A 24,863-nucleotide genomic window follows, 5' to 3' on the forward strand; every position below is an offset into this window, starting at 1 on the left:
TTCCACTCCCACAAGCTGACTTTTCAAGGGTTTTAAAGCTCCCGAGCTGACCATACCTCCTCCTCCTGGAGTGCTCCAGTAGGTAAAACAAGCCCATCGCTAGGCCCTGTAACGCAATTAAAGGGACTGGTCAATCCCAGTTCTCCAAGTCAGGGTTCCCCATGAATATAAGGAAAATGAAAACAAAAGACTGGTGACTCACACTTGTCAGAGCCCACAGACCTTGCACAGCAGCTGCCCATTCAAAACCAATTTTCTCATACAGAAATCCACCCAGCGTCGGTCCCACAAAAGCACTAACAATGAAAGGAAGAAAAGTACTAAATAGTGTGAAAAAAAGAGTCATGTCCTAAAGGCTGCATGATCCCTCAGTCACAGGTCTTCATTAAATTGGAACATAAGTACTAAAGAAAACAGCCGAGTCCTGGACAGAGCATTGGGTATCAAAAAATAATTCCACCTGATAACGATGATGTTTACGATTTTTAACCAATCCTAAAATTATAACCGCTTCTGAAAAGTTGGTGCCTCATATGAAAATAAAAAATGACACACATTCAAAAGACTCTTTATATTATTCTCTCTTCTCTTCTCAGTATTTGTATTGAAAATAACTCATACATATTTATTGATGATATCTACATGGCCAGCATACATTTCACTTCTCTGGTACAGTAGAGAGTAAAAACATGAATAAACAAATGAATACATTTTTAAAGCTGTGACATGCTCCTGTTAAAGGAACTTTAAAAGATCACTTAAATAAGACAAAGTATATGGGACCATTTTGATCAGGTATTAAAACTGCCTGACCTTGGGGTCAGAGGGTGTGGGTTAGGACTCCAGCTCTGCCCTCAATGAATTACGTGCCTTCAGGCAATCGATCTGACCTCTTGGTGCCTCAATTTCTTCATCTGTAAAATGGGGATAGTATTTTCCATCTTGCAGGTGTGAATGACATTCTATGGCTACTCACCCAACTGACCACATTGCACTAATGAGACCAGACACAAGTCCCAGTGTGCTTAATCCTTCTTCAAACCCATTTTCACTGCAAAGAGAGATAAGAGCATATCCGTGATTAAAAGGAGACCCACGTGAAAAAAAAGGAATAGGGTGTGCTAGATACACTCAGATCAGCCAGCGATAATCTGGACAAACCAACCCACAAGAACACTCCATTTCTAAGATAAAAAGCTAATGCAATTGGAAGGAATTCTCAGTTATGTTTACTCCATGGTTTTCCAAAAATAATTTGATTGTATATATAGGATACCTTATTGAGAATCACGATCTATTTGCACTAAATGCTCATAAAAATATATAATTAATTAAGAAATTCTTAAAATGAGATGAACATGTAAAGAGAACAGTGGGCAACTTTTAGAAAATATGGAGGCAGCTCCTTGTTCCTCTGAGAATTGTTGAACTGACACAGCGTAGCCATCAATATTCTCCCTGCTCACGTGCCCTTCGTGTTCTTCATCATCGGGTGGATTAAACAAAGACTGATGGCCAAGTGACAAATGCCTGGTGTGATAGTGTGATTTATAATAAGAAATATAATTGGTTTTAGTTCCCATTTCTGGCAGAGCTCCTAAAACCTGTGGAATTTCCTAAGTGATGAAAGCAATAGAAAGCAGCGTTTGTTATGTTAATGAGGTGACTTTGGACCACCTCTCAGGATGGGGCTGGTAGCCAGGGGAACCAACCATGTGATTAGAGGGTTGGAACTTTCAGTCCCACTCACCCCAGCACCTCCAGGGAGGGGAGAGGGGCTGGAGGTTGAATCAATTGCCAATGGCCAATGACTTCATCAATCATGCCTATGTAATGAATCCTCCATAAAAACCCAAAAGGGCAGGGTTCAGAGAACTTCCAGGTTAGGGAAGCAGAATGCTTCCATGTGCTTCCCTATGCCACTGTGCCAGGCCCCAAACTCCACAGGGACAGAAGCTCCTTTCTTTGGGACCTTGCCCTATATATCTCTTCTTTAATATCCTTCGTAATAAACCAGTAATCAGTGAGTGAACTGGTTTCCTGAGTTCTGTGAGCTGCTCTAGCAAATTATCGAACCGAAGGAGGGGGTCGTGGGAACCTCTGATTTATAGCCCATTGTTCAGAAGCACAGGTAACAACTTGGGCTTGTGATTGGCATCTGAAGTGGAGGACAAAGTCTTGTGGGACTGAGCCCTCAACTGTGGGATATGATGCTATCTCTGGGTAAACAGTGTCAGAATTAAGTTGGATCACAGGACACCTGGCTGGTTTCAGAGAATTCCTTGGTGGTGTGGGGACACCCCATACATTGCTCTTGGTCCCGGGGTCAGGTCAGCCGGTCACTCTGTGTCCTTGTGTGGACCTTTCCCATGAGAGGCGAACAAAGCTGAGGGCTTTCCATTGTGCTCGGGCTTTTTAAAAGTATATCAGTACACAGCATAAACCAAGCCAAGCCTCTATCCACAACCTGTTTTACCCATTACTGTATTAATATTACTTCATATTATCATTGATATTATTGTATGATTGCTTACACTATTTATATCACAGTATTGTATGACATGAAATCTTGAAGGTTTAGTATTGTGGAAAAAAATACCCAACATCCCACAAAATTGAGAAATTCAGAAAAGCCTGTAATGTTCACTGCTATTCACAATACAGCTCTTCGAGCAAGGGAAGTGACTTACTATGCACAGTCGAGAATCTCGGGGAAAGTTGGAAATATACTCATTCCAGCAGAGATGCCGTTTATGACTGATACCAGCACCAGCAGCCAGAGCTGACTGCAAGAGAGTTTTGGGAAAAAAAACAACAACGTTAGCATTTTAAGAGACACAGAGCTCGGTGCCGAGGAGGGCAGGCCGGAGCCAGGGAAGCTCCCTCACAGATTACACAACTAGTCTGATCCCATTTCATTCAGTGACAGTGCCCTGGAGCTCCTTACATTTTGGGGGCAGAAAATCAATTCACCCTGCTAGCTCAATGTCTTGGGTCACACATATCCCATGTCTCGAGTCAACCTGCCTTCTTATCACCGTACAAAATCCTTTCAAAATTGGTGAAAATGCCAATCCTATCATGTCGACTTCAATTGCTTGGTTTGAAATTCAGTTGAGTGAAAAATGGCGAAGAAAGGAAGCAGCCAAGGAAGGGACAGGAAACTCATCTTTGCTCCCTGTCGGCACTGTGCCAGGTACCCAGCATCCCCCACCCACTGAACCCCTGCAGGAACTCTGGGAGGTAAGGACCGCTTAGAAATGGTTCAAGAAGACAATTTCATGATACAAACAAACTTTATTTAAGCAGGCAGTCTCCTTTCAGAGAACTGCAAAATGGGGTGAAAGGCTCCTGCTTTTGTGGGATAAAGCATAAAGAGCAGGAAGAGACAAATAGAAAATATCTGACTGGCTGGGGCCACACAGCCCACCTTGTTTGGGGTGAAAGGCCCAGGTTGGCCTGGCTTCTGGGGACTGGCTGACTGGATGGACTGAATTTCTGGCCAGGGGAGCAATTCAGGGACATGAGAATTAGCTAAGTTCCTATTGGCTGACGTGGAACCCCGGGCAGGAGCACCTCCAGCTTGGGCCTAGACAGTTATCTCGACAGCACCATTATTGGCTCTTTTTCGTAGATAAGAAAATCAAGGCTCTTGGAAGTTAAGTGATTTACCTAAGTTCAGATACCTAGTAAGTGGCGAAGCCAGAATGTAAACCCAAATCGGAGGGACTCTGAAATCGTTGCTCTTTCTGTATCATGCCTTATCCCAAAAGTACCTGAAAAGGTCTAAGAAACTCACTTTATTTTAGCAAATAAATTACATTAAACAAGCTTTAATGAGCAGCTGCTACATGCTAAGGATGATACAGAAACAAAAAAGATTTGGTCCCCATCTCAATGAGCTAGAAGAAGGAATAGAAAAAACAAAAATATACTCTAAGAACTATCAACTAAAGGTAGGTAGCGACAAATGCTATTTTTAAAATAAAGTACAAACAAACGTGCAACTGAAACACAAAGACAGCATAAGCATTGTTCTCGCTTGATACAGAGTCCACGCAGTCCTGTTTGCTTGTACCACTGCTAGCTCCCAGTAAGGTGAAACACCGTCAGTCTAACAAACAATTCAATATAGTCCCAAATCAAGATAATTATTTAAATAATAAGGTTCAAAATATCAGCATTACACTAAAATATTTTGAAATAATTCCTAATGTGATTTGGCCAAAAATACAGAAGAAGAAGAAGAAGAAAAATTACCTTTTAATGTGCAAGACTGGGACAGGTCCTAAGAGCATGTAGCATCCCGCTGTGATTAAGCTTCCAAAAACCAGAAGCCATTTTCTTAGATGCTGGGAAAAAGAAAGAGAGCCCAAAAAACCTCTTTGGTAGGTAAAGAATAAAGACCTTCCATAACCAAAGAATAGAAAAAGTCATTGAAGAACACAAGTCATGCTATGCAAAAATTCAAACACATTAAAGACAACAGAACTTTACATTTAAGAGAAAATAGGTAGATGGTAGACACAAAAGCAAGGACGATCTACCCCAAGATAGGGAGTGGGCAAAGGACCAGGGTTCTTGGAAAGTGCTTGCACAGCAGGCTTCGCACACCGTGAACTAGTCCAAATACGAGAATTTAAAAAGCAGCCACCACAAGGAAACACCCAGTAGGTATCCACCACCCAGTAGGTACAACACCTAGAAAACTCACATTATTTAAAAAGTACTCAATAAAGCGACTCCTTATAAACTACTTGAATGCAGGCTAAACGTTAACAGGGGTACAGCAGCTGCTCAGTTATATAAGACTTTGTCTTAAAACCCAGCTCCAAACACTGTTTACAACACTTGGTTTTTGTCCCCTGGATGATTAAGTAATCTCCACGTAATTTAGGTCTTGACGAATATATATGCACATCTAATGAAGAGAGGAAATGCAAAACTAAACACTAAAGCCAAAGAAGCTTGAGATTTGGCTGACAGGACAAGTTCTGTATCCTACTCGTCTGGACGGAATGGTTTAGACCCAGTTAGAGGAGAATAGAAGGTATTTTTTTGTCAGGGTGGCTATAGGATAACCAATACGTATTTACGTATATAGGATATATACGTATATCCTATATAATATATAGGATATAATATAGGATAATCAATAGGATAACCAATACATATTTACGCGGCCAATCCTTTCACTCCCACAGAAAAACTAAGTTATCTCCTCTCAGTTTGGTCAAGTCCTAATGACCTCTGGGACTCTGCCCTAATTATTAAGGTTAACTGATTTTTTTGTATGAAGGGAGCTTTTTTCCTTTAGAGAGTCTAATCCAATAGTTTTTCAACAGTTTTAGCACAAGATTCCTCTTTTCCCAGATGAGGTAGATAAAAGTGCATTTGCTCAGGGTGATGGCAGGTTGGCAGACACTGGAATCTCTGCATCAGCTCAAAAAATGGAATATATTAGAACTTAAATGCTCTCCCCTCAAAAAAGATAAACCTGTGAGGTGATGGATGTGTTAATTAAGTAGACGGAGGGAGTCCTTTCACAACATATACATATACCAAATCACCTTGATGTACATTTTAAATATCTTACAATTTTGTCCACTGTACCTCAATAAAGCTGAAATTTAAAAAATAAGTGAAAATGTCAACTTTAATCAATGGTCCTCTGGAGTTCCAGAGGTACAGTGGGAAACCACTGGTCTAAACATACAAAGGCAGTTCTTAAATATAAATTAAGTGTGCCTACCGGCATTTTATCGCTCAGGAGACCAAAGAGTGGTGAAGAAATGGTGTAGGATAGAGCCAAACCCAGGAATACCAGTCCCACATATCCAGCTGGCAAATTAAACTGTAAAAGAAACCTTGTATTAAAGTTACATGGTTAAGTCATTTTTTAAATAAACATCTATTTTTGTCTACCATTTCTTCAGCTTTTATCTACCATGAGTGCTCTAATGACACTCAGCATCCTTCCTAAGTTTTGCCTTACTTTTGTAAATGGATTACTTTTTCTCTATGCTGAAAAGAATCTAAGCAGAGGTCAGAAGCCCTGGATTTTTTGCTTTGTGGCATTTGACATTAAACATAATTTTGCTTCTATGAAGCATAACATTTTTATTTGTAAACCAGTGTTTCACAAACTCTAGTGTGCATAAAAATTACCTAGAGAACTTGTTAAAGAGTTTCTTGGACCCCAGCCCTAGAACTTCTGATTCAAAAAGACTGGGATGGGGCCTGAGAATCTGCATTGCTAACAAGCAACCAGATGATGCTGAGTGTCCACAGATGGAATGCACTGATACAAAAAACACTCATGATATACACTGTCTATTCTATCCATCTCCAGGGATATTAATGTATAATTAAAGAATTTGAAGGTACGGCACATTTGAAAATGCTTTTAAAACAGTAAGCTCCCATATAACTCTGATACTCTCACTATTGACAACATGATATAAATGCCTTTTTTTGGTTATCTGAGTTCTCATTTTCCTTAATTTCCTTAATTAATTTTCTTAATTACAACCTTGGGATTTATGTATGAGCCAGTACAGGTTTTAACACTTTTTATGACAAATGCTAACTCATGATAAAAATTGGTCCTTTAAAGATGGAAGCAACATAGAAAAGTCAGAAATCTCTTCTCACTGTCCCACTGGGGGCAGACGGGGTGGAGCCCTCTCACCTAAGAGGATGGCAACAAATGACTGGCCAGCAAATTGCCATCCAAACAACTGATAAGAAGTCAAGAGAAGGGCAACAGGATACAAAATTTTAATAGAAAAACAGGAAAATACATCATAAAGATTTCCTACAAGATAGACAAGAGCAACTCGGGTTTACCAGAGATTGCTTACAAACTTTTTTCATTGTTTAGACACAACTTCTTAAGAGGACAGAAAAATGACTCTTAAAGAGTCACACTGTTGATGTGAATGGAATGTGTCACCATAAACTCAAAGTGTTTTTCTCCTGTGTCACCTCAGGGCTGCTCAGTGCTTAAGCGTAATATGACATTATTCTCTAAACCTTGGGCCAGGCACTGAAATTGCAGCCCCCCAGTTTATCTTTTTGCGTATTTCACATACCGAAAACTGCCTTTAGAGACTTCAAGGGGTTGCATTTCTGGGAAGTGCGCTTTTCAAATTCCACTGCCTCACACAAAGTGAGTATGGGCTACAGTTAGTAGACTTCTGCCCTTATAGACACAACTTAATTCTTCAATATAATTAACTACCAGGCTTGGAAATACACTTTATTGTATTTTTAATCATCTTTTTTTCAAAAATATCTAAGAACAAATTTCTATGACAGCAAACTTTTAGAATTCAGTCTTTTTCAGCACTAAAAAAAATGAAGAAGGACTCTTGGTTCCTCTCTCCCATCTCAGATTGATGTAGTCTGTAGTCATTCAATCATATGTAATAGTGTGAAAGGGAGTAGACCCATAGGAGACGTGTTAGAGAAGAAGGAGCCCCTGAGGACCCCACATGCCTCACTGGAAAGCAGACAAACAGAGGAAACTGTCCTTGCACTTAGTGAAAGGTTTCTTTCGTTTACACTGAACAGACCTGTAGTTACAGGGACGTCACAGAGGCCACCTGGGCGTACAGTTCTCATTCTGCCTCCTCCTTGCAGCCACTCGGAGGCCTTTCCACAAAGCAGGGCCCGAGAGAAGCAATTACGTCCACCTGCTACAAGGCAGAACTTGCCAACCAGCCTACTCACCTTCTCCACAACAAAGAGAGACAGAGTGGGCTCGAGGAAGCCAAAGCACGAGCTGAGCGCGTTGATGACAAAGGCTATGAGGGCGACCTTGGGCGAAGTGACGAGCTTCCAGAACGAGTGCTTACCTGGAGCAGACTCTTTGGGGTAAAAACGAAAGAAGAAATGAAAGTAATTAAAATCATGTAACCTTATCTTTTGACCTATTTTGAAAAGTAACATTAGTAAGGTCATCTTTATCTGGCAATCAAAATAACGGTACCTCTGAGTTTGCCTAAAATGGCATACTATCTGTGTTTGCATATAAGTTATTTAAACCTAGAGGCCACATTCAATTTTCTTGAAAATAATTTCTCAAATTCACAAAGAATTGACTGGAATCAGAGAACGAGGAGAACGGGTCTAGGTTATAGGTTAAGACCTGCCCCAGATGGGACAGAGAACACACAAAGTTTAATTCAGTGCATGGGAGGGGCCAGACGCTTTATCAAGGAACAATGTGTGTGTGCTGAGGAGGAATCTGAGTTAATAGAAGGACACAAGACAACTTTTTTCTGTTGGCAAAGAAACACTGGGCTGGAAGGGTGCTCCCGAATCACGCATAGATTACATTTGGCATTCAAGGTCCATCGAGCACAACCTCACTTCCCCTACTCCCCACGAAGGAGCCCACCTTCTTCACTGCTCCCAGCACCAGGCACAGATGCCTCCAAGCCTCCAGCCAAACCCTATGAGCCCTTTCCTTTTCGCCTGCTAATTTTTCAAGTTCTATTCACTCTGTAAGGTCTGGCTCTGGCCCTAATTATTTCACAAATTTTACCCTTCTCTGGTTTCCTACTGCACATCTAGTCTATACTGTATAATTTAGTACCTGAACTATATTTTGTTTTACATGGTTTAGTATTGTTTGGTGACTTTCCTACCTTCCAATTAATTACCTGAACAAAATCTTTGCTGAGGCAGACACCATGCAAAATGCAGGGCAGATGAAGGCAAGGAAACCAGCCCAGACCTTGTCCTCATGGAGAAGTGACAGTAAGGAGGGCGGCGAGCTAGGAGGGAGCATAGGAGAGGGCTGCCTTACAAACACAGGGAGAGCTGTATAGAAAAGCCTCTCCAAAAGTAATAATATCTCAGTTGGTGCCTAAAGGATGAGCTTGGGATGAGCTTGAGTTGAACAAGCAAAGGAGGAGGAAAGACTCACCCGGGCATATTATCCCAGGAATGGCACATCCCAAGACTCAAGAGTAAGGAAGAGTGTTTGAGGAAATGAAAGAAGAGAAGCAAAGTTGGAGGATGGAGATCAGAGTAGGAGGCACCTGTGTAGTGGGAAGAGCTCAGACTGCAGAAGAATGTAGTGATACAATTATGCAGGATTTTGTAAAATATGCTAAGAAGCCTGAGAAATCACCAGGGATTTCAAGCAAGGAGTGAGAATCTGATTTATGGCTTAAAGAGCCCTCTCTGTGGCCTTGTGGAGAATGGAGATGGGGGACCAGTTATGAGGCTGATGCAGAGATGCTATTGGTTTGGATGAGGACGCTCTTTGAGGGCAGGACCAGGACTCACATATCCTCATTTCTCCAATAGCACCCACACGGTTCATTCCTCAATAAAGGCTTGGTGAATAAAGCTCCAGGATGGAGCAAAATACAAAAAAGCACAGAGTAGTTCAACTATTTTGAGTGCTACATTAAGACCTTGTCAGGATACGAAGGGTGAAGTTAAATTATGGTGAACCAGTGGTGAACCAAATCTGAGCACAGCCCAGAACGCTCAACTACAGACACAGGAATTGTCTGGCGGGCACTGCATAGTGGGATGTTTATGACCCAAAATTAAGTATTTGCTAGCTCCAGAAGTCAGAAAGAATTTATGATGTACAGAAATCTATATAAACTTGTTGCCTACAGCAACATTTCTGAAAAGAGAATCAGTTCTTTCAGGGTGCTCTAAAAATCTATTATTGATTATATAAAATAAAAGTGGGTATATGTTAAGTTGGTCTCCTACAAAGGCATAAAAATACTTAAATTTAAAATTCTTTTCCTTTTTTTTTTTTTTGGAAGATTAGCCCGGAGCTAACTACTGCCAGTCCTCCTCTTTTTTGCTAAGGAAGCCTGGCCCTGAGCTAACATCTGTGCCCATCTTCCTCTACTTTATATGTGGGACCCCTACCACAGCATGGCGTGCCAAGCCATGCCATGTCCACACCCAGGATCCAAACTGGTGAACCCCGGGCCCCGAGAAGCAGAACGTGTGAACTTAACTGCTGCACCACTGGGCCAGCCCTAAGATTCTTAAAATGAGTAATAAATGTGGGCTTACCATAATTAGGTAAAATACACATGTTGAGAGGAACCATCAGCAGAAGTGCGCATCCCAGAAAAATAAAAGGCATCTCGTAGCCAAAGGATTGATACAAGAAGCCACCTAATGGAGGCCCGAGCACTAGTCCCAGTCCAGAGAAAATCTCAAGACTCCCCTAAAAGTGAGGGAAAAAGGAAAATTGAGTTAATATATTTTAATTAAAGAATTCACAAGTGCGGATTTAATGAGCACTATCTGAAAAAAAATTCTATGCTCTTCACAATTTACACACAAACCCAAGAGAGACCAAAAATTTAAATATACTTATTAAAATCACGCAAGTACTAGAAAAATAAAATATGGGAATTTTTTTGTTTTTTAATCCTTAGGGTGGGAAAGATTTTCTAATTATGACATAAAAACTCAGATGACACAAAAGAAAAGATTGATAAATCTGATTACATGAAAATAGGAAAAACTACAGATGGCAAAACATATCAAAAGACAAATGAAGAAGAGAGAAAAATACTGACAAAGGACTAATTTCCCAAACATATCAAAAGAGCTACTGCTAATCATTGAGGAAAAAAATGAAAACAACCCAACAGGAAAATGGGCGAATGCCATACACAGACGTGACACATAAAATGAAACACGAATTGCTCTTAAGCTTGTAAACAAAAGCTCACTTTCACTGTTTTTTTTTTAAAGATTGGCCCTGAGTTAACATCTGTTGCCAATCTTTCTTCTTCTTCTTCTTCTTCTTCTTCTTCTTCTTCTTCTTCTTCTTCTTCTTCTTCTCCCCAAAGCCCCCGGTGCATAGTTGTATATTCTAGTTGTGGTCCTCCCAGCTGTGCTATGTGGGATGCCTCCTCAGCATGGCCTGATGAGCGGTACCATGTCCACACCCAGGATCTGAACCTGCAAAACCCTGGGCCGCCAAAGTGGAGCATGTGAACTTAACCACTGGGCACCGGGGCCGGCCCCTCACCCTTGCTTTTAAAAGAAACGAACATCTACACCACAGGACACTAATGTCTCCCTATTACCTATCAAACATTCCGTATGCGCAGGAATGTGAGGAAGGCAGCAACCTGGTACATGGCAGGTGGTGAACAGGGGAGGGCCACTCAGTGTATTCGTTAATGTTGCAAACGCACATGCTCTGACCCAGAATGCCACTTCTGGGAATTTAACTTACACGTATAGCTATAAAGATGTGACTTGGTCTATATTCAAGCTTATCCATTGCAACTCTGTTTGCAATAGCAAAAGATGTATACAATCTAAACATTCGCCAACCATGTAAATAAATTAGGTTACACCCACATAGTGAAGTACTATGTAGCCATTAAAGAGAAGCAAAAAGTAAGGAACTCTTCATGCATGGTATAGGAAGAACTCCAGAATGATTTTATTGTCAGTGTAACCAGCAAGGTTCTGAACAGTGTATTGAGGGTGCTATTATTTGTGCAAAGAAAATAAGAGGGAAGTAATCATGCTGTCTCTCAGTGAAAGTGCATGTGTGTGTGTGTGTGTGTGTGTGTGTATACATACATACATGGAATCACTCTGGAAGAACCCTGTAACATCTGTTGCCTTCTGGGAGGGTGATGGAGGGCTGGGTGCCTGGACATCAGTGATGTCCATGAAGGCTGAGGAATGGTAATATATAGAATATGCTCACTACATAAATGAATATATATATTTCCTTTTGTACCTTTTGAATTTTGTACCATTTAAAATTTTTTCGGTTAATTAAAGTGAAAATAAACAAATTTCAATTGTTATGGAAAAAATAGTTTCCTACTGCAGAACTATTAGAGAAATTGACTATTTTATTTATTTTTAATTAATTAAATCTTTTGCTTTTTATGGTGAGAAAGATTGGCCCTGAGCTAACACCTGTTGCCAATCTTCCTCTTTTATTTTCTCCCCAAAACCCCCGTATATAGTTGTATATCCTAGTTGGAAATTGCTCCAGTTCTTCTATGTGGAATGCCACCACAGCATGGCTTGATGAGCGGTGTGTAGGTCCACGCCTGGGATCCGAATCGGCAAACTCCAGGCCACCAAAGTGGAACGTGCAAACCTAACCAATTAGCCCCAAAATTGACCATTTTCAATCAGTCTAGTTTTTAGAGGCTTTCAACAGAGACCCATGGCTTGCAACGTGACATCCTCAGACCTCCCCCGAGGACACAAAAGTAGCCCATTAATAACTTCAAATGTCTCGTAAAGGACGGAGGAATTCTATATTTAATCACAGTCAGGCCAGCCTGATCAACTACCAGGTTAGGTGTGTTTGCTTTGGGCTACAATTTAATATGGAAACTTGGCATGTAAAACTGGTTTCCTCTGCTGATCAGAAAACCCAATTTTCTGGATTTCTTGGGCAGCACTTTCCAGAGTGTTTCACAGAACCCCAGCTCATTAGAAGTCAAGAAGTAGTTCCATAGTCAGATTGAGTTGTGGAACATTAAATAGAGTATCTCTTCTACAGAACTGCTCCGAGCCTTAAAACCCTAATGGGAACTGGATGTCTGTCTCTAAGTTGGAGGACAGCACATCCACACACCAAACATGTTTACCCACCAAACCTTGTTTTACAGAACATGTCAACAGACTGGTATTTTTCTAAACCCTTTGAGAAATGTAACCAGTAAACACAATGGCCACCACTGTATGCCAAATGGCCATAGAACTTAAAATGAGCCTATCCAGCCATATACGCATGCTTGATAGAAAGTGGGAAGAACTAACAATTTACACAGCAAATAGTTTATTTGGTGGTTAAAACGTTCAAACTGTAGTGTTAATATGGGTAAATGAGGGAGTCCTTGGTAGCAAGCTGATTAGACCCTGAGGTTTCAAGGACCTTTATATGCTTGGAGGTGGCATTTGGTCTGATATGTAGACCACGGGTCTTTCAGGGATACATGGGTCCAGAGAAGAGAGCTGTGGGAAAGCCCGCCTGGGGTCGGGGAGGCAGCAGCCCAGAGCTGGGACTGGAATCTGGCCTGTCACTAATACCAGGTGTCTAGGCTTACATGAGAGTGCACCTCACTCCGATGCTACCAGGTTCTGCCTCAGACCGACAGCACAGAGGCACCTACAGACTTTAAGATGACCTCTCAGATCCCTTCTCTGACTCTGGGAGGAATGCGGGAAGCACTCTAGTATAAATGGAGTGTTTGGCCATGAGAGATAACTCTTTTCTAAGGCAGAGGAATGCTTCAGGCAGCCCAGTCACAATCTAGGCTATGGAGAGATAGCAAAATACTGCTAGGGAGATTTTTTTTTTTTTAAAAAGTAGTAAAAAGAACATTTGTATTGGACCACATTTACTGCCCATGCAGGCATTCCAAGGCCAGGACAAGACCTGAGTCAGGCCACTGGTACATTTATGGACAGCCTGCTGCTAGAAGTAGAAATTGGGGTAAAACATAACAAAAACACAGAGAGGAGGAAAAAGCAGGTCTAGAAACATGCGCCCCAGCTTTAACATGAAAACCAAACTAATTTCTCAGCCTAAACTAAAAGGAAACTAGGAAAAATGTGTAAGATACATACCATTACTGTAGCCACATGATTTGGAAAGGCCTTTGCGAGGACAGAAGATGACGCGGTTATTGCGGCCGCAAAGCTTATTGCATCTGTTACTCTCACTAGAAAACACATAGCAATAAATATTGGTCCTTCTGGAACTTGGTCCAACACACTAAAAAAGAATAAGACAATTTGCAAATGCCAAGTTGGTTTTTATTTTCTTCTTTTTAATTCTACTCACAGAAAAGAGCAGTACCTCACCCACGGTTATTAAAATAAATCTCTTTAGATTACAAATGTTTTGAAAGTTGCTTTGTTACACTTTCACTGGAAGAAAATTACCCTTTTTGTGTAACAATTTGAGTCATAATGACAGCCTTAGTTGTGTGTTTCTGCTGACGTAATTGTTCCCCGAAAGGATCATGCTACATGGGCCTTTTGAAATACGTAGAATCTCTCTGACAAGAACCTACACAGAAGACTTCCTGGTTTCAGGTCTCCCCCATGGTGGGGCTCAACTTTCAAAAAAAGAATGAATGCAGAAAATAGAAGCCCCCCCGACCCCACAAAAAAAACAAGAAAGAAAGAAACCTTACCATACTCTTCTCATTTCCCTACGTCCCCAGGAACTTGTGTCAGCTCTTCCATGTCGTTTGCCACTATGCTGCTGGCTGAAGGACTCTAAACTTAAGAACTCCCATAGCTATTTCACCTCTGGCATTTATTTTCCCTTTTTCTGGAAACTGCAATGAGGGGAACCATTCTGCTCCCAAGCTCAGAAGTGAACACGGGACTCAGGCCTGGCCAATCAGAGTCTTCTCACCCTCAGCTACAGTGACCTTGATGCAGGAATGCGTCATCAACAAAGATCAGGCCAGTGGGGCTCCCTCCTGTGACTCTACTAGAAGCTATTAGGAAAGAGGCTTTCTCCTCCCACAGGAGCTGCTGGGGACATGCTGCCACCTCAAGGGGAGAGTTTATCCAAGAACAAAGCACGAGAAGAGGAAGGCAAAACCAGGAGCTTGAGAAACACTTCTGAAGACATGATTGTAATATCTGTATCCTGATGTTCTTCCGCTGATTCTTTAGGGAAGACGTTTACTTTTTTGCTTAAGCCAAAAAGCTCCTGTGACTCGGAAAAGTGAGTTAAGTTTCTGTCACTCACAGTCCCAGGAGTCCTAACGAATAGATTTAGTAGCCAGCTCATAGGTGATCCGCCACAGGACTCTTTCCTTAAGATCAACGTCACTCATCCTGCTCTCGACATCACCCAACTCCCTTTGCCATGAGTCGCATGCCAGGCACTCAACAGACAATCAACGGTACTGACTGATTTAAAGAATCCATTAACAAGTTAAACTGAAGATAGATTATGAAATCTGTTCAAGCTCCCAAACACATCAGAAGGTGACTTACCCAAAGAGAATTGTAACTCCTCCTGAGACAAACATTCCTGCTACAAACATAAACTTTGCTCCAACATGTACAAGCTATAATAAATGTCAAAGAAGAGTGGTAAATTGATGACGGCCACAAGTCTATCATGACAGAAACAAATCCACTGTATCAGGAAATATAAGGTTTGGGGAAGATACATACACTTAATACAATATAATAATGCCTTAGTAGGATGAAAACATACATTTCTTACAAACATGGAAGAAGTTATAAAATCAATCAATCCTAAGAATAGAACCGTCAACAGTGGCACAAGTCATAAAATATAATGATGCCTATTTCTGTATCAATGACAGTTCTAGACTAGTAAATTAGATGATTCATTACACAATTTTTAAAAATTAAAATGTGCACATGAACTTTAATACTTACGTATTTTCCAAATACCAAAGATGCCACCAACTCAAACAAAGCATAACATCCAAAGATCATACCAATAACTGTATTGCTGGCTCCTTTCTTTTCTGCCTTTAAAGAAATAGAAAAGGAAACAAAGTTTCAAACACAAATTTTCCAATGTGGAAAAATGGAGCTATTAGATCACAGCATCATCTTCTTCTAAGCTTTATCTGTGTAGCAATTGCAGAGATTATTATTTTTAAATAAACAGGGTGGAGAAGAGAAAATATACTAGTTTTTGACATGAAAATAATTCACTCACCATGCCTATAAAGAATTGTTAGCTTTACGATCTTGAGAAAGAAAAACAAAATTGGAGGCATCATGCTTCCTAATTTCAAAAATAAATTACAAAACTACAGTAATTAAAACAGTATGGTACTGGCATAAAGACAGACATATAGACCAATGGAACAGAATAGACAGCCCAGAAATAAACCTACACACATATGGTCAGTTGATCTTCCACAAGGGTTCCAAGGACACACAATGGGGCAAAGACAGTGCCTTCAACAAATGGTGTTGAGAAAACTGGATATCTACATGCAGAAGAATGAAACTAAATCCCTGTATCTTACACTATACACAAAATCAACTCAAATGAATTAAAGACTTAAACATAAGACCTGAAATTGTTAAACTCCTCAAAGAAAAAATAGGGGGATAACTTCATGACATTGGTCTTAGTAAAGATTTCCTGGATTTTATACCAAAAGCACAGGCAACAAAAGCAAAAGTAGACACATGGGACTAAACCAAACTAACAAGCTTCTGCACAGAACAGGAAACCATCAACAGAGTGAAAAGGCAACCTACAGAATGGGAGAGAATATTTGCAAACCATCTGTTAGACAAGGGGTTAATATCCAAAATATGTAAGAATCTTCTATGATTCACAAGCAAAAAAACAAAGAACCTGATTAAAAAGTGGGCAAAGGACTTGAACAGACATTTCTCCAAAGAAGACATACAAATGGCACCAGGCATACGAAAAGGTGCTCAAGATCACTAATCAACAGGGAAATGGAGATCAAACTCACAGTATCATCTCTCATCTGTTAGGACAGCTATTATTAAAAAAATAAAAGATAACAAGTGTTGGTGAGGATGTGGAGAAATTGGAACCCTTCTACACTGTGGGTGGGGATGTCGAATGGTGCAACCACTACAGAAACCAGTATGAAGAGTCCCCAAAACATTAAAAATAGGGCCACCATGTAATCTAGCAATCTAATTTCTGAGTACATATCCAAAAGAATTGAAAGCATGGTCTCAAAGAGACATTTGCACCCCCATGTTCACCGCAGAATTATTCACAATGGCCAAGATCTAGAAACAACCCAAATGTCCATCGACAGATGAGTGGATAAAGAAAATATGGTATATGCATACAGTGGAATATTATTCAGCCTTAAAAAAGAAGGGAATCCTGGCAATTGCAACAACATGGATGAACCTTGAGAAAATTATGCTAAGTGAAATGAGCTAGTCACAGGAGAACAAATACTGCATAATTCCACTTATATGAGGTATCTAAAATGCACAAACTTACAGAAGCAGAGGGTAGAATGGTGGTTGTCAGAGGCTTCAGGGAGAAGTAAGTGGGGAACTATTGCTCATTGGGTATAAACTGTCTGTTATGCAAGATAACCTCATGTTGTATTTTTACCACACACACACACAAACCCACAAAGAACACAAGGGAATTTTTGGAGGCGATGGATATTTTTATCATCTTGATTGTGGTGATGACATTACAGATGTATGCATATGTCCAAACTCACAAGACAGATATATTAAATGTGGGGTTGGAAATTGAGTTAATGACTGACCCTGCCTACAGGATGAAGCCTCTATAAAAATCCCTAAAGTACAGGGTTTGGCGGGCTCTGGGGTGGATGAACACATGGAGGTGCTGGGAGAGTGGTGCACCCAGAGAGGGCATGGAAGCTCCACACCCCTGCCCACATACCTGGCCCTACACAGCTCTTCCATCTGGATGTCTACTATACCCTTTATCATATCCTCTTATAATAAACCAGTAAGCATTAAGTAAGTGTTGCCCTGAGTTCTGTGAGCCACTCTAGCAAATAATTGAAGCCAAGGTGGCGGGGGGAGGGGGAAGGTCATGGGAACCTCAGATTTGTAGACGAGTCAGACAGAAGTTGTGGGTAACCTGGAGACCTCCTACATGTGACTGGCATCTGACGTGGGGGGCAGTCTCACGGAACTGAGCCCTTAACCTGTGGGGTCTGTGCTAAGTCCCGTTACTGTCAGAACTGAACTGAATTGTAGGACACACAGCAGGTGTCACAGAGAATTGTTTGGTGTGGGTAAACCCTCCCCACACACACACTTCTGGTGACAGAAGTGTTGTGAGTGTGATAGCGTGAGAATAAAGGAGAAACACACAGGAGGAAGAGTGAGTTTTTTCTACTCAGTATCACATTGAGTTATAGGATCCAATCCCACTAAAAACGAAAACACTTTGCCAGCCAAAAACTCAGGAACAGGAAGCTCCCTGAGCTGGCACGTCAGTCATACTATGGCCCATTCAGTCAGGTTCTCTGTTTTTGACATCAGTACCAACCACCTGACGAATTGGAGAAGACCGAGTTTTCCTTGCTGACATCAACAGCACAGATGAAGGATGCCCTCCCCTCAGACATTCCACATTCTCCTGAAACGCCTGGTTTATCATCCATCAAGCATATCTACTAATGTTATAGCCTATTCTATCAGTGAGTCTTCAATTTGCTCCAGATGATATATTATTTATTCTACATCAACTTCTTTTGAACTTCAAATGCTACTATTAGTTGTGATGTACAACTGAATTCCTGTACAAAGGTACAGAAAAAAAAAACAAGTTTGAAAAACTGTTTTAAACCCTGGAAATATAGTAGATCCTACATCAAGTTCTAGCTGTAGCCACCTCAGGAGTTAAAATATGAGTTTAATTTCTTTAAGAGAGGATTGGCCAATTGCCATACTATGAAGCACAAAGCCTGAAACACACGATTCCCTGTCATCTCAGGCAGTCACCAGTCATTTATCGAGCAGCTTCTGGGCATCAGGCATTGCACCCAGGAACCAGCAACGAATATTTATGGTCAGAAGATTCGATTTAGAGTCATCTTTTGCCAGAGCCTCAGGTCTTTCACCAATAACTTTACTCAATACAGAAGTGCGTGTGTGCCCACACCCTCCTACACCCTCAAAATCCATTCTCTACAACAGCCATAATTGAATTTCTTTACCTTTTCTCCCTAACTACAGTTTTAAGACAAAAATTTACTCCACTGCTTCCCGTGTAAAGTTACTATCATCATTCCATCCTTGTCTTTTTGAGAAATGTTCTTTTCATGTCAGACTGTGTCTTTTTAAATAATAAACTCGACATTTCTCATAGCATAATACTACAAGAAACTAGATAGGTGAACTCTATTGTTCTTGGCCCCACCCCAAAATGTGGTCCCTAAGTACCTGGTGGAGGGACCGAGCACAGAGGTTGAACCTACAGCACTGCAGTAACTGCTTAGAACCACATGAGATGATGGTGTGGAGACAAGGGAGATCTCATAAAAGACAGCTTTAGTGGCATCCTAGCAAAGGTTATGGCGTCTTTAGACTGGAACATGAAGTCTACATTTCTACAAAAAGCTCAGGTAGTGTTAGGGGTTTAATTGTGTCCCACAAACTTCATATGTTGAAGTCCTATCTCCCAGTACCTCAGAATGTTACCTTATTTGGTGACAGAGCCTTTGCAGGGATAATCGAGTTAAGATGAGGTCATTAGGGTGGGGCCTAATCCAAGATAACTTGCATCTTTACAAAAAGGGGAAATTTGGACACAGAGACACATATAAACGGAAGATGATGTGAAGAGACACAGGGAGAAGACAGCCTTCTACAAGCCAAGGAGAGTGGCCTGGAACAGATCCTTCCTTCACAGCACTCAGAAGGAACCAACCCTGCCAACACCTTCATCCTAGACTTCCAGCCTCCAGAACCACGAGACAATAAATTTCTATGGTTTAAGCCACACGATTTGTGGTACTTTGTTATGGCAGCCCCAGCAAACTGAAACAGGTACCTCAAAGGGAAGGTAATATCAAAGGAGTCAATTAAGATGTAGAAAGAACACTCATCAGTTAGGTCACATTATCGACATTATTTGCTTACTAGATCTGATAAGTATTTAATTCTAGAATCTGGTAGAAAACATATAATAGCTATAGCAACTAACATTTATTGAACCCTCACTAAGAGCCAAAATCTCTATTAAGTGCTCTTTTACACAGTTTCTAACAACAATTAAATAAGGGATGCATTTTTAGCTGGCCCATTTTACAGATGAGGACACAGACTTGCAAAGGTCACATGGTCACTGCAGCCAAGACAGTCTCCATCTTGTGCACGTTTCCACAATCACTGTGGAAACATGGTGGTGACTTAGGCTGTCCCAGGATCACAAACCACAGCAGCAGCTGAGTACCACTTTGGAATGTGGACCCTGCTTCACATCAGGAAAACAAAAACAGCTATTAAAAGCAAGTTCACACGTAATCCTCTGACAAAGAAGGGGGTCCCAGAAAGCAGTTGAGTAGAAATAGGAGTCCTGTCGCAGAATTTAAAAAAGAAGGACCCTGTTTTTCCTTTTCCTAATTAGCTCTAGCAAGTAGGAAGGATGACAGAACATGCAGGAGGGAGGGTAACTTTGCAGGTCATTTGTCAACCATACAGCTTTAATAAGACATGAAAAGGAAGAGCTTGCTCTTCATATCTACGCCTTTCAAAGTTAGAATGCTCTCTTCCCTGCCTCTGTCTTCTTCCCTTCAACTTCCCTCCTGCAAGCAAAAAACTAAATCAAAAACTTAAAAAACACACCCGCAGCCTGGGTTTCCTTTGTCTGTGTTCCACCAAGACGAAGCTAACATTAGTTACGCTCTCTGAGTTCTAGCTGAGCTGGGAAACTCCCTTCTAACTGGTTGGTTCACTTATTCCAGTTTTTCTCCATCTGAATTCCACAGGTTCCCACCCATCATTATTTTTTTCCAAAACCCAAATCTGGTAGGCTACTCTGTTGTGCCCAAACCCCTCTCATGACTTCTCACTGACTAAATCTTTGGCATGCATAGGAGGACTATTGCATTCTAGCTCCAACCTGCCTCCTCAGATCTCTGCCTCCTACCAGACCTCACCCCATCGGAGGCCCGAGCCTCCTCAAGTTGTCTGCTGTCCCCCAAGAACATGCCATTTACTTTGCTAATCCCATGACTATCTCAAGCTGTCTCCTGGACCCCTTGCCTCTGTTGTTCACCTTGAGAACTACCATTTCTCAAGACTTACCTTAGCTCTACCCTGCAAAGTCCCCATCAGTACCACCCTTTCTTCTCCTTTCTCCCCTAACCCCCATCCCCACTCAGGGCAAATTTTAACCACTCCTTTCTCTAGAGTCTCATAATATTTTTGACATCCTTTTCTTGAAAAATGTCTAAATAGTCTGCAACTTTTTCTTTCATATTTTTTCATTCCCAATGGACAGACAAGAGAGGGATATTTTCCTGATCTTTTCTCTGCCCTACTGCATCCAATGCCAAGCATACTCTAGAACAGGAGTCTTTAAACCTCCCACTCCAATCAGTGAACAGAGGTCAATGGGGCCAGACACCTAGCTTCTGAATCTGCTTCTTCATTTGCAACATGATGAGATTCTCACTACTCTGCCTCTCTTACAGAGTTGCTGCAGACACTAAATGGGAGAGATGTCAGGGAAAGTACCCTGGAAACAAAAAAGCACTGTATGGGTACAGAGTTGTGCTGCTCCCTTAGCACAGAAGTCATTTTTATCCCCTTTTGTAGTACACAGAACGAAGGACTACATGTTATCAAAGCAGACAGAGGACTGAGGGGCCAGTGCTTGTGAGCAGAGGCTTGGGCACAGGGCACCACAGAAAACACACAGGCACATTACCTCCACTCTGCCAAGCCAGTCCCATTCCCTCCACACTACATCCCATCAACCTCCAGATTCCAGGTGGATTCTGTAGGGGCTATTTCCTTTGAGTCTGTGCCATTATTAATAGATCCCAACACCTTTTAAAAGGTTATGATTAGGGGACAGTGCCAAGATGTCAGCATAGGTAGACTGAACTCACCTCCTCCCATGGACACAACAAATTTACAACTACTCATGGAATGATTACCCAAGAGAGAACTGAAAACTGGATAAAAATAACCCCCACAACAAGGGACAGTGCTGACGGAGGTGGGAGAGGCAGAAATTCCTTTCTGGAGAGAAAAAAGCTACCTTTGAGCTATAGTACTTCACAGCTGGCCAGGAGCAATCCTAAGGTACACATCCTTCCCTGGAGGAATGGGGAATCTGAGCAGGGGAGCGTTTCCACAATAAATAGCTTTTGGGCTCAGCACAACTCAAGCAAGTGTCATAATATCTGGCTTTGCCGCCTATTAACAACACAGGGACTACCCCCAGAAAAGCTATTGCACATAAGAAAAGGAAAGCCTGCTCTTAAAGGGCCCACACACAAATTCACCCATTTCAGAAAGCAACCTAAAATCACCAAAAAGAAAGGTGCACAGTCCTTTGGTGAAAAGAGACTCACTTGATAGGCTCTGGGCATATCTTAGTGAGAGGTGAGACCTCTCCAGGGACTGAGACATTAGCAGCAGCCATTATTGTGACCTAGCACAGGCGTGCTGACACAGACACTGGCAGACACCACTGGAATTCTTCTGCTGGCCTGTTAGTGCAGGGGTCTGTCCCACTAGCACAGCCAGGGCAGGTAGCCCACCCTAGGGACTGGCCCCACCCAAGAGCAAGCCCTCAAGCAACTTGTGGGCCCACATAGGTGGGGTGCCTGGAACTTCTGCAGCCCAGTGAGTGGGTTCACCTCTGCAGGGTAGGGCATGTGCAAGGGGCAGGTCAGCATTGGTGGAGTGTGTAGGGCCTCTGCAGTGGGGTAACTGGGTCCACTTCAGTGGGTCAGGGAATGCACATAGGGCAGGACTACGTTGATGGGGTGTGTGGCCCTATGGGCAGTGGGGCTTGTTAGCTTCAGCAGACTTGTGCCTCTCAAACAGCCACGTAGGGGATCGGGTCCACCTTTAAAGCCTGAAACAATTGGGTGTTCCCATGCCTGGTGCCAGCCCCACTCAGCTGCAACCCTGACAGAGCTGACAACAGCCTTGCAGGTGGGAGGCTTATAGCAATTGTAAGCCCCTGAGCCTAGCAACCAGCCATGGTGGAGGCCTACTCCATTAACAGAAAAACTGCAACAGGAATGTGCTATTAGACTTTGCAGCCAATTGTGCTGGGGTTCCTCACACCCAATAAGGTAACTGAAGGGACCATAACAGCCAAAACAGCTAAGCTTTTCAACCAGCCAACTAGGAGGACAGCCTAGCCTCCTTGGGAACCAGCAGGAAGAGCAACCCTGCCACAACAGAAGGACACAGGTACTCCACACAGGGGATACTCCCGGAACATCTGGAACTGGTGACAAGAGGGAAGCACACTGCTGGGCCTCATAAGGCATCTCTTACATAAAGACACCACTCCAAGATCAAGAGACATAACTTATCTACTTAATACATAGACATAAGCACAGAGAAAGACGCAAAAAATGAGGGGACAAAGGAATACATTCTAAGTAAAGGAACAGGACAAAAACTCAGGAAAAGAACTCACAAAACAGAGCTAAACAATCTACCTGACAAAGAGTAAAAACTAATAGTCCTAAGGATGCTTGCTGATCTTGGGAGAAGAATGTATGAACTCAGTAAGAACTTCAACAAAGAATTGGAAAATATAAAAAAGAACCAATCAGAAATGAAGAGTACAATACTGGAAATGAAAAATTCACTAGAGGAACTCAACAGCAGAGTAAATGATACAGAAGAAGAGATTGGTGAGCCGGATAAAAGACTAGAAGAAATCACCCAAGCTGAACAGATAAAAGAAAAAAGAATTTAAAAGAACAAGGACAGTCTAAGGGACCTCTGGGACAACATCAAGCACACTAACATCTGTATTATAGGTGTGCCAGAAAGAGAAGAGAGGGACAAAGGGGCAGAGAATCTATTTGAAGAAATAATAGTTGAAAACTTTCCTAACCTAAGGAAGGAAACAGACATCTAGGTACAGGAAGCAAAGAGAGCACCAAACTAGATAAACTCAAAGAGGCCAAGCCAAGTCACATTATAAGTAAAATGTCAAGAATTAAAGATAAAGAGAGAATCCTAAAAGCCACAAGAGAAGGGGAACAAGTTACATACAAAGGAAACCCCATAAGGCTGTCAGCTGACTTCTCAGCAGAAATCTTACAGGCTAAAAGGGAGTAGCATGATATATTTTAAGTCCTGACAGGAAAAAACCCACAGCCAAGAATACTCTACTTGGCAAGTTTATCATTCAGAATTGGAGGAGAGATAAAGAGTTTCTGAGACAAGCAAATATTAAAGGAGTTTACCACCAAGAACCCAGCCTTACAAGAAATGCTGAAGGGACTTATTTAAGTGGGAAAGAGAAGACCACAAATAGGAACAGGAAAGTTATCCAAAAAATAAAGCAATAAAATCACTGCTAAAGGCAAAAATACAGTAAAGGTAGCAGATCAACCACCTATGAAGCTAATATGAAGGTCAAAAAACAAAAGTACTAAAATAACCTATTTCCATGATAAGAGCATAACGGATACACACACACAGAAAAAGAGGTTAAATATGATGTCAAAAACATAATATATGGGAGGTGGGAGTAAAAGAGTAGAGCTTTTACCAAGAGGTCAAACTAAAGAGACCATCAACTTAATGTAGATTGCTGTGTATGTAGGTTATTATATATGAACCTCATGGTAATCACAAACCAGAAACCTATAATAAATACACAAAAAATTAAGAGAAAGAAACCCAAACATAATATTAAAGAAAGCCATCAAACTACAAGGGAAGAGAGCAAGAGAAGAAGAAAGGAACAGAGAAGAACTACTAAGACACCCAGAAAAAAATGTAACAAAATGGCAATAAGTACATTCTTATCAATAGCTACTTTAAATGTCAAGGGACTAAGTGCTCTAATAAAAAGGCATAGGATGCCTAATTGGATAAAGAAATAAGACTCATCTATATGCTGCATACAAGAGACACACTTCAGACCTAAATACACTCGCAAACTGAAAGTGAAGGGATGGAAAAAGTTACTCCACGCAAATGGCAATGAAAAGAAAGTTGGGGTAGTAATACTTATATCAGACAAAATAGACTTTACAACAAAAACTGTAACAAGAGACAAAGAAGGGCACTACATGATGATAAAGGGAAGAATCCAACAAGAGGATATAACACTTGTAAATATCTACGCACCCAACATAGGAGCACCAAAATGTATAAAG

At 41.4% G+C, this 24,863-nt stretch overlaps 1 protein-coding gene across 5 annotated transcripts in view; it reads right to left on the reverse strand.

The window, feature by feature from the left end:
• Positions 1 to 24,863, reverse strand: part of SLC18B1 (solute carrier family 18 member B1) — a 38,133-nt gene that overhangs the window by 935 nt on the left and 12,335 nt on the right. For 2 of the 5 annotated variants that reach the window (XM_008529424.2, XM_070557196.1), the window contains exons 3-13: positions 15,421 to 15,516; positions 15,007 to 15,080; positions 13,615 to 13,762; positions 10,060 to 10,216; positions 7,735 to 7,871; positions 5,753 to 5,854; positions 4,261 to 4,352; positions 2,691 to 2,786; positions 977 to 1,051; positions 223 to 296; positions 57 to 106 (exon numbers count right to left, since the gene is read on the reverse strand). In XM_008529424.2, coding sequence (XP_008527646.1) covers positions 57 to 106; positions 223 to 296; positions 977 to 1,051; positions 2,691 to 2,786; positions 4,261 to 4,352; positions 5,753 to 5,854; positions 7,735 to 7,871; positions 10,060 to 10,216; positions 13,615 to 13,762; positions 15,007 to 15,080; positions 15,421 to 15,516 — 1,101 coding nt within the window. Of the gene's footprint in view, positions 1 to 56; positions 107 to 202; positions 297 to 976; positions 1,052 to 2,690; positions 2,787 to 4,260; positions 4,353 to 5,752; positions 5,855 to 7,734; positions 7,872 to 10,059; positions 10,217 to 13,614; positions 13,763 to 15,006; positions 15,081 to 15,420; positions 15,517 to 24,863 lie in introns of all 5 variants that reach the window. The other 3 variants (XM_008529423.2, XM_070557195.1, XM_070557197.1) reach the window with 2 other exon arrangements.

The sequence above is a fragment of the Equus przewalskii genome, chromosome 9, assembly GCF_037783145.1.
Source record: "Equus przewalskii isolate Varuska chromosome 9, EquPr2, whole genome shotgun sequence".
Taxonomy (NCBI): domain Eukaryota; kingdom Metazoa; phylum Chordata; class Mammalia; order Perissodactyla; family Equidae; genus Equus; species Equus przewalskii.